At 39.4% G+C, this 10,387-nt stretch overlaps 1 protein-coding gene across 4 annotated transcripts in view; it reads left to right on the plus strand.

Moving 5' to 3' along the window:
* LOC115337143 (synuclein alpha interacting protein) overlaps positions 1-10,187 on the plus strand; it is a 91,492-nt gene extending 81,305 nt beyond the window's left edge. For 3 of the 4 annotated variants that reach the window (XM_030005207.2, XM_030005208.2, XM_030005209.2), the window contains exons 10-12: positions 2,107-3,172; positions 4,973-5,043; positions 9,632-10,187. In XM_030005207.2, the coding sequence (XP_029861067.1) occupies positions 2,107-3,172; positions 4,973-5,043; positions 9,632-9,716 (1,222 nt within the window). In that variant the 3' untranslated portion in view covers positions 9,717-10,187. The remainder of the gene's footprint in view (positions 1-2,106; positions 3,173-4,972; positions 5,044-9,631) is intronic. The other variant, XM_030005210.2, reaches the window with a different exon arrangement.
* The last annotated feature ends 200 nt before the right edge of the window (positions 10,188-10,387 follow it).

Below are 10,387 nucleotides of genomic sequence, written 5' to 3' on the forward strand. Positions count from 1 at the left end.
AAACCTGCTTTCAGATTAATAAGACTCCTTACGCTCATTAAATCTTTCGCCTGCAGTAGCTTGTATAAAAAGTCAAAACTCCAGAAATTTTATGTACTGTTTACATATCCTGCCAGAAGTCCCAGAAATAGACACAAACTGAGTAATGTTAAAGAGGAGGAAAGTAAAGGCAGAGGACTGGATCTGGGGTCTGCTAATGTATCTCTGATTTCTGCCATAGACTTCCAGTGTGATGCATGGAAGTGAAGCAAGCACACGACTTCTCTCTGATAGCAATCTGAAGAAGACTTTGAAAGGAATTAAGTAACTCACGTGCAAATAGGACTCAATTTATCATTACCTTCTAATTCAGTTTCCTCTCTGGAAGACATATACAGCGCTTCTCCTTGTTTCAGAGCTGTTAGGGAGCTACATATATGTTAAATTATAAAGCCAGCATAAAAGCTTCTGCAGGCATTGATGGTCAGAGCTTTGGGTCTTCAAGTATGAACTCATAGGATCAGTGACTGCTCTTTTTCCATTCTCACAGAATCTCAAGCACTTTTCTGGACAAGTGATCCATGTCCCTGAATTTCATGTGTCAGTATTTCAGACAAATGCAAATAGTTACAGAAATAGATAACAAAGACATTGGGATTGGAGAAGCTTTGTGTAAAGGAACTTCGGCTAGGAAAGGGCTGTAAACTCCAAAATCCTGCTGAAGTAGAAAACCACACTGGAAAGAGTTGTTCTGTCCGGTTTTTTTAGAATCATGGTCTTTGTCTTCCCTGTCTGCCAGCTCAACAGGGACAATGGGACCAAACACTGTCTTCCAGCTCATTTGGTTTCTGTGATTTTTGCTGACTGGTCTTTCCAAGTGGTCTCGCATCTGAGTACTGGTGAGCACCAGGACTGTTTTACTTTCAGTATCAGATAAGATCAGGTGAGAGCAGATCTCTCATCATTCATTATTGCTTTAAAAGGGCAGGTTTCAACATCTTTTTAGTTAAATGAGCAAGTCTGAAAATTTATTTCATAGTTGGCTACTACTTTTCCTTCCAGCTAGAACTCACTTGTGGATATTATCCAAGGAGCCGGTAGCAGATTTAAAAGAACCTATCCCTTTTACTAGGAATGTCTATTGTAGATACATGCACATTCTTCAGTGTATGTTTCGGTTTCCCACAGGAGAAAAAGCGCAAAATTAATTGAAGATGAGGTGGCTAGTATAGGCACATGAATTTTGTACACTGTGAGAACTATGGACTCATCAGAGTAGAAGTTGCTTGCAAAAAAAGAAATTAAATTCATTAATGCACTGCCTCACACAAACCTTAATTTTGTCACCTTACCCTTGCTTAGAGGGGAAGTGGTTTAAAATAAGAATGTGGAGTATTATGAGCTCTGGCATATGTCACGGGGAAAGAAATGGTGTCTGTAATTTACGTTCTTTGCAAATCAGACTTACTTGAGATTGCTGTTTCCTCGATATATAACATTTGGAGTTCTAAATTTAATTTATTATTCTAACAGTATTGAAATAAATTCATGTCACCTTTCTCATGCTTTTCAGTATTTCATATCTGAAAAGGTTTTGAGTGCAAATGGCCCTGACTTTTTATGAGGTCTTATATGGCTATTATTAATACCAGATGAAGTTTAGATTTATGAAATCATTGCTATGCAGAGAGCTGGTACTTTTGCAGTATTTAGAATAAGCTACTTTTGTATTATGGTGTGACTTGGATAGTAGGCATTTGGCCTTGCGGGTTTTTTCGCCTTTTAAAACATGTCAACTCCCACAAATAAGAAATAGTATTTTCTCTGAAGTTTTCCTCAGAAAGTCATCTTTGACACTGAAATAACCATTCTAAGTTTTTATTTTAAGGAGTTTTCTTTGTATGAGAAAGTGAAAAGACTCAAATCCTAATTAGGAGTGGAAGCAGGGTTATGTCCTTCGCTGTGTAATCTTCACTGTGGCATCATAATAATGAATTCCATGTGAGTAGCGATGAAGAGGATAAGTAACAATAAGCTGAGACAGACACATACACTGGAAATGGCAGTTTCACATTTTCTATGTGCATTAATTTGGCTGTGGTATTTCCTCTTCTTTTTTTCTTTAAGCTTGCCATCATCTCCTGCTTCTGGCAAACCTCAATGGAAACCATCTGAAGCAGATGAATTGTCTCTACCAAAAAGTAAATTGAACACCCAAGATGGGATTCAGATTCTTGGCAGCTTGGGAACTTCTAGTCGCTCTCGAGCCAAGATAAAAGATGAAGACTCAGATAAAATCTTGCGCCAGTTGTTGGGGAAGGAAATCTCTGAAAATGTCTGTATGCAGGAAAAGCTGACTTTGGAATTTCAGGATGCTCATGCATCCTCCAAGAACGTGAAGAAGATTTTGCCAGAGAAAAGGGAGCTGAAGTTAGCCAGACTGAGGCAACTGATGCAGAGGTCACTCAGCGAGTCTGACACAGACTCAGCTAATTCTGAGGACCACAAGAACACCCCTGTGAAAAGAACTGACAAACCAAGGCCTCAGCCCATAGTGGAGAGTGTTGAGAGCACAGAGAGTTTGCACCTGATGATTAAGAAACACACTTCTGCAGCAGGACGCCGCTTCCCTTTTGGTATCAGGGTCTCTAAGTCTGTGGACGGCCACAGTCCTTCCCCTACTTCAGAGAGCAGCGATCTGGATAATGAAGCCCAGTATCAGCCTGGTGCTGTACCTCAGAGCCAGTTTTGTGGAGACAACTCTCCATCCAGCACGGACAGTGCCGCTGCTCAAAAGGTTGCCACCAGCCCTAAGAGTGCTCTCAAGTCTCCATCTTCAAAGCGCAGAACCTCCCAAAATTTGAAACTCCGAGTAACTTTTGAGGAGCCTGTGGTGCAGGTGGAGCTAGCAGAGTCAGAACTAAGCGAGGAAAAGGATAAAGACCGGGGCAAAGGACTGGTGCGGTCTCCACCTGGCTCTGGGGAGCCAGCGGGGGACCAGCTGAAAAGGCCTTTTGGAACCTTTCGGTCCATAATGGAGACACTGAGTGGCAACCAAAATAACAACAACAACAACTGTCAAACAGCAAACCTGATCAAAACCTCATCGACACTGCCCTTTACTTCATTAGGAAGGAAGACAGCAGACAGCAAGGGAAATCCAGCAGCTCTCACAAAAGGAAGAAACAAGCCAGTGAGTGCACTGAAAAGAGGAAGGGCCTTTTTTTTTCTCCTGCCTCTTTAAGTGATGAATAAGTTTGACAGCTTCTTCTTCCTGTCTTTCTGTAGCAAAAGGATGCACACAAATATTTTACTGTATTTGATCTGTAGAAAGCCCATCCACTGTTTTAATTCCTGTTTTAATTTTGGAAGGCTTTTCCAAGGAGTGGTAGGTATTGCTTGTGTACAGAGTCTGTACTCTTAGTGCACATGGTTTGCATGTTCTATGTTGAAAGCTTTCCACAGAGACGTGATTTACCTGGAGATGATGTTTGATATTGCTCTGAGTGACAAGTCATACAATGAGAATGTCATGCTTGAGTCTGTGGGATTTCTGGGGAGTAAATAACTGAAGGACTAGCCCTGTCCTGTCATATAGCCAAGACTGATGAGGCCAACAGGATAAAAATAAGTGGTGGTATATAAAGAGGAAAAATAGCAGAAATGGTCCTTCCTGCTTCTGTGGGAGCTATAGCCATCCCCTAGGTGTTGAAGCTGTCAGTACTCAGCTTTTTTTTCCCACCCTCTCCTCATAGCACAGAGTCTTCTCATGGCAGAGCGTATGGTTGGTCTGGAGCAAAATGTACTGGATCCAGATCATCCCCTCTCTACAGTCAACAGAGTTCCCTTTCTGGGATCCTAACAGAAAGAGGGGTGTCTCCAGTTAGGAGGCTGGGTCTCTTGTTCGAAGGAAAGGAGAAAGTACTTTGAACAAATGTATCTTTCAAGAGAAAGGAAGAGGTATGGAATGAAAGAGGCAGAGGTAGGAAATACTCTGAGTGCAGTGTGTCTGTGGAGCAGAGAGGAGAAGTGCAAACATCTGGAGATACAATAAAGAGTTGAGTGAGAGGGAATGGTAGATGATTTAATCCTCTGTGAAAGACAGGGTGGGAGGGAAGGGGTGGGTGGAAAGACATGAGGCGAAAGAATAACTTCAAGATGAAAAAAAGAACATAAAGTAGGCCAAGAGGAGGAGAAGGAATAGTGAATTATATACTGTAAAAAGTATGACAAGGTAATGGGAGAAAAACACAGGAAAATCTTAGGCACAGAGGAGGCAAAATGAGTATGGAAAAGACACAGTGGAAACAGAGAACTGGGAAACAGTGAGCAGTCCATATTAGTGGGTACTGCTAGTACAGTAGCACTATAGCAGAATGTGAAGTGAAGTGAAATGAAAAAATCAAAGGAGACCTAATAGGCTAAATTGAAGTGGACTGCATTTATTAAAGTTTACTCAGAATCACAGTAAGAACTACTAATTTGAGCCTTTAAAACATGCACCACCTAGTTGAACAGCCAATTTAACATAGAAGTATTTTCATAATACAATGGCAATTTTTTTCAAAAGACTGATTCAGATTTTGTAGTGACAGAGGAAAAGGCAGTCTGTCTTCAAAGATGTTCTGATAGATTGCAAGGTCATGAGCAGTTTTCATAGTTCCCTAAGAAATTTGAAGAGTTGGATAAGGTAATTCTAACAGCATTGACGCTTACACTGTAAAACGCATGTTGTCTGTGAAAAGGCCGTGTTTGTACGTAATTGTTGCCAACATCAATATTGTGGAAAGGGTACATTTTCATACCAAGCCAAAGGACCACAGCACACATCTCAAAGAGGTAACAGATTCAGCCTCATTTACTAACTCAAAAAAAAAAAATCTGTTAAAATGTTATTGTGGCTATTTTACTGCATGTTTTGATAGACTTCCATGTTATGCATGTGGTAAGCTCAGTGCATGTTTTTAACTGATATGATGTTGTACTTCCTTAGGCTCCTTACTGCAGCTACACCAGTCTTTCCTCTAGCACGTTGAATGAAGAACTTCTGTGTAACAATGCTTGGTATGTGCTTATGCATGGTGATATTTAGCATCTCTGTTGCTTTGTTTTCTGAAATTGCATGTGTTTGCTAACATTATTCATAACTGAAATACTGGAATTGATTGATGCACAAGAAGGGAAATAGATGAACAGATGGACATCTAAATTCCTAGAAAAGCAGAAATTTATGATGGATTTCTGCTGATGTCACCATTGAACTGGCTACAGGATTTCAGTTCCAAGCAAGTATAGAAAGTATTCATACTCATAAATCCACCAGGGAGTATAGTGCACTTTGGCTGAGTATTCAGCCTCTGTTGAATGAAAGTCAAGTACCAGATGAGAATGGAAATTAAATTTCCTCTCATGAGGAGAGCAAAAAGACCACAGTTCATCTCGAAATGGATAGTACAGAGAACATGAGGCAGAATGCTGTACTTTAAGTCTAGTGCTCTCCTATTCTCACACATTTTTCTTACTCTCCCTCAAACTTTGAAGTTAAATCTGTTTTTTAAATGTCTGATAGTTTTAACTGTGTTCAAACTGCTTAATTTAGACATGTTCCATCAGGACTATTCAGGCAGATAGAGACCAGTCCCTCAAAGTCCATAAAGACATTTTGGAAAAAGTAACATTTGACAAAATGTGTGTTTATTTTATAAACAAACGCTTTGTAAAAATTACCTGTCATTTTTATTCAACTCTTAACACTCACAAATTCTTGTGCTGATAATTTTTTTCTGTTAAACTGAGATGTAAATCCTTTCATTAGGCCTGAAAATTATTGCTATTCACACCAAAATTATACATTTGAAGATACTTCTGGGAAAATTATAAATTAGTCAGTCTGCAGTTTGGGAGCCTGAATTACTTTCAAGTTACTCTTTTCTAAATGTCTAATGATTTGTTGTTGTTGTTCGCTTGTTTTTCTAATGCCAGGACCTTTCCATACTTAAAAACTCAATTTCCGTAATAGAAATGGGAGTCTTGTTCTGAAATCATTGGCACAGTGTATGTGAAACCAGAAACAGAACTGTAAGGTTTCCAAGAGGTTTCATTCTCTCCTGAAAACAAAGAGGGAAATTCCAGTGCAGAAAACTGACTGCACAGCAGCAGTTTGAGGGAGCATCAGTGGGCAGCCTCCAGTCAAAACACCCAGCTGCCTGTCCAGACCGTGGAGTAATACAAAACCATTAATCTCATTTTCACATTAGAGCTGTCTCCTGGATGTAGCCAGTTGTAATTTGGTATTGCCTTTTGTAAATGCTCTTGTGTGAGAAACCCCTGGCAGCATGGCATTTCCCCAGAAGCAGTGAGAGAGGGGGAAGGTCTGGCTGCTGCTGCAGAGCTGCAGAGTCACCTGCTGGGTGGGTGACGGTTGGGCTTGAACTCCTGGCTGTCCCTCCAGGCACTGCTGATCCAGACACCTTGTCCTGAAGTTGGGCACCCAGAAAACCAGAGAGTAGGAAGCAAGGAGCAGAGTGCACTAGGGGCACAGCTTGAGGAGGCTGTTACTGTACCCACAGATTAGGACAGAAGTGGGCAAATTGTGTGCCAGAGTCTGTGGTGTGAGATTTCCAAACATCACATAAGAATGGAAGATGTATTGTGCTTTTCAGAAATCAGAACGCAGACCTGAAGGCTCTCAGAGCTTCTAAGCCAGGCTTTGTGATGCCTTTTAGGGTGTGTTGTGATTTTTTAATGGCAAAATGGGTGCCTGTTGTTAGTCCACTGCATGCTGCCCTGTAGCCTGTGAAATTTAAATAATAGAAGAACATCACCATCACATGCACTACAAGCCCCTGGACACTGTCTGAATTTTCCATGGATGGTCTGGGGTGACTGTGTATTACCATTTCAGAGCTATTCTGAAAAAGAATCTTTCTGGAAAACAGTGCACTCTTTGGTGTTTTAAAACTTTGTAGATTGTTATATTGGGGGGCTACATTTCTGGACACAGTCCCAAAACCCATTTTAACTCTCGACCCTTATGTAGGGGATTTTATTAGCATCTTCTGAAGTCATTATACAAAATCTACCTTCAATCAGATGACATTCCTGTCCACCAGTTTCCAGCTTCTTTTTCTTCAGCTTCTGTTTATTTTGTTTGTTTTATTTTTTCATTCAAAATACCCAAGTACATTAAGGCTTTGTAGTTTACTTTTTCAAATTGGTCACAGCTCAAGAGCAGCGCATTGTATTAAATTTTCTAGCATCCTTTTAAAGTTTGGTACACCCTATTTTTCTTCAGGCCCTAGAGTAAATTTCAGATGTGTGGTATGGGTTGGGATATTTTTTCCCCTGTTGGAAGGATATCCAACTAGGATACGCTAGTTTCTTGCATAGTATGACTGCAAGCAAGTGCTTGTAGTTTTTTCCATCTTACATGTATGGCAATGAATGGTTCTTTCCCACACTCTAACTCATCTGAGACCTGCCGTACATTCAAGTAAGCACTAATTCACCATATCAATACAAAACCTTGTATTAGCTGCAGCTATCAACAGCAAAAATTGCTTCATATGTCAGGGGCAATCAGCAGAATCTACCATCAGGTTTCTGTCAGATAGTAAACTGGGCATGCTTCTAAAATAGCAAGTGGATCTAGCCTAACAGATATCCCACTGCCACACCTAGTGCTGGATAAATGACAACTTCAAATATATACTCTAGAAAAAGGATGCTTGTCTGTATGTCTAATAAAATAGTTACAATCCAAACTAGAACAGTATAAAATCAATACAAAAGTCATTTAGGCCTAGTCCAAAACAATTTAGAGTTGTTTTGTTGTGAACTGTTATGATCATGCATCAGTGCTTTTTGCTTGAGGGGATTTTAGCATTCCGAGAAGATATTAGAAATTTGGTCAGTAATTAGTAATCTTGGTAATACATTTCCTTCAGGTCAGCAGGCACAGTTGTAAAAAGCATGTCTGTTCAGCATTCTCACCTAGAGACATCTGCATTAGCTAAGAATGATCCTCTTTGAGGTCACAGTACAACTGTAGAGCTGCAAAATGGTGTCTTTGGAGTGCCTAGTGAGCCTCTACATGGGGGACTCACCCACAAGGTCTTTCAGCACTGCAAGTCTAAGCTAACATGGTAGTTAATTGTTTTGCAAGTCTTAGCCTTAGAGAGCATCCTTTAATAAAGCTCCATGGTTAACGCCAAACGTGCTGTTGATAACAGCAATGCATGTTACGTGCCAAAAACTAGTTACAGCAAAAAATTCATTGCTCCTCTTTTACCTCCTCAAACTCAGTCCTACAAATTCTACCTCCTCTACCTCAATTCTATGTCTTTTGCTCTTGCTTTGGGTATGTGGTAACAGTAATTTAGATGAATGAAGAGTGTTTTAAAACAAAGTGATCCCTCCTGTCCTCTTATTAGGACCCACAACCGTGGTCCCTGAGGTCAGCTTCTGTTAAATCCTGAAGTAACCGCAAGGTTATCTAGGCATCCTAAGTACCAGTCTCTTGGTGATATTTGGTTCTTTGTGATGATTGTAGATGGGAATAAAGCTATTCTGGTTTATAAGAATCAGGCTCACAAATACGTGAATTTAAGGCAAACTTTTTATACACATACTCTTGCCCTTTGCTGTGGGTTTTTAACCTCCCGCTAGTATCTGTCCTTTACAGCAACAAACCAGCTAGTCATGATTGTATTGTAGGAGTTTTACTGTTCAGCAGTAATAACTAAAAATGAGCCTTTTAACATGTTTGAAAGTTGCTGTGGGTGGGATGCTTAATCAAAAATCCTTAGCTGGAAGAGTGGGGGGAACAAACTGGGGATTCAGAACAAGGACATATGAAAGGAAGTGAAAAAACTGAGTGTTATAAATATTCAGTGTTTAATTGTTCTACTTTAATTAGCAGTTTGGGTCTCATACACAAACGATAGCTTTTAAATTATTTTTTAAAATTTAAATTTACCTAGTGTGGAAATAAAGACACTCTATAGAGAAATTATCCTTGTCTGTGTATCTAATAAAATCTTAATGATTTGAATTGAGATTTTACCTGAATTACCATGTTAAAAGAGATATAGACCCCGTGTCAGAAAGAGAATTACTGCTTGCCATTTTTCCTGTGGCCTTTGCCACCGTCTTCTACTTAAGTGGACACAAAAAGTCCAATGAATCACCTTCTGAAAGTGTTTATTTCACTCTGATGATTATTAATGGGGACTAGATGATTCTTTTACAGGTAGATTCAGAAACAAACAGGGTATGTCTAATGTTTGTTTTAGTGGATCTTTTTATCACTATGGTACTTCTCCCTAAAGTACAAGGAATTTTTGGACAGTCTGTCCATTATTACCAGAACATTATGACAGTGTACAAATTAATGCCATGACTTAAAAACCTCTTCATTGTCCCATTGGTTTCCAGTTTTGATTTCAGAATAGGGACTACAAGAAAGTCAGTAAGAATCCACAATATTAAAAAGTATTGTGTGTAGTACATGTCTAGTGAAATAAGCCCAGAGAGAAAGATTATCTCAGAGTTCAATACTTGCAAATGGAATAAAACATGGTAAACAAACACAAGGCATATCCGTCTATATTCTTCGTGTTACCATGAGTAATTTTCTTCTTTTTTTCTCCAGGCATGATGACATCAATAGGAAAAGCTGGAAATCCGACAGTCAAAAGAGTACTAAAGAGCCAGAGCTGCAGGAATTCTTCCTCTAAACCACATCTTATGATGTCTCACTTTGTTTGAAATACCTGAAATATATCCTTTTGAAACACTAATATGAGACATACCCCTCACCAGCAAAACAGCAGCTGTTAGGATGCCTTAATTTGTAGCGGTTAGACCATATACAAAACTTTTTTATGATATGTATGTATATGTAACTTGTTTGTAAGCTGTGCTGTGTAAAGGCATGGGTGAGCAAAAGTAACAATTTGAAAATCGTTCTGACACAGGCAACCTCCAAAATGTTTGTTGGGCCACAGAACACATTTTGTACTTTGTGTCTTGCATGGATATATCTTTATTTCCCTTTGTCAATGGCATATACTGTCAAAGTTTCAGTCAGGACTCTGCCTGCTCAGCTCCTTAGTGAGACCAAGGCAAAAGCATTGATTTTTTTTTGAGTATGTGTCTGTGTTATTTCTATTTTTTGTAAAAAGGAAATAAAGACAGTGTTAATAGGACACACTGAGTGCAGATACTTCTTACACTTCAGTGATTCAACTTTTGAGCTTTAAGTGTTTTATTGGTCTTTTTGGTGCTCATTTGATAATGAAACAGTACCAGGATTTCAGTTCAGTCAATCAGTTGTGTCAAGAATTGCTTTAATGTTTAGTGATCCTTTTTCAGCTTTAAAATGTATAGAAATAAAAAGAAAGCATAA

Source organism: Aquila chrysaetos, chromosome Z (genome assembly GCF_900496995.4).
Source record: "Aquila chrysaetos chrysaetos chromosome Z, bAquChr1.4, whole genome shotgun sequence".
NCBI classification, from domain to species: Eukaryota; Metazoa; Chordata; class Aves; order Accipitriformes; family Accipitridae; genus Aquila; species Aquila chrysaetos.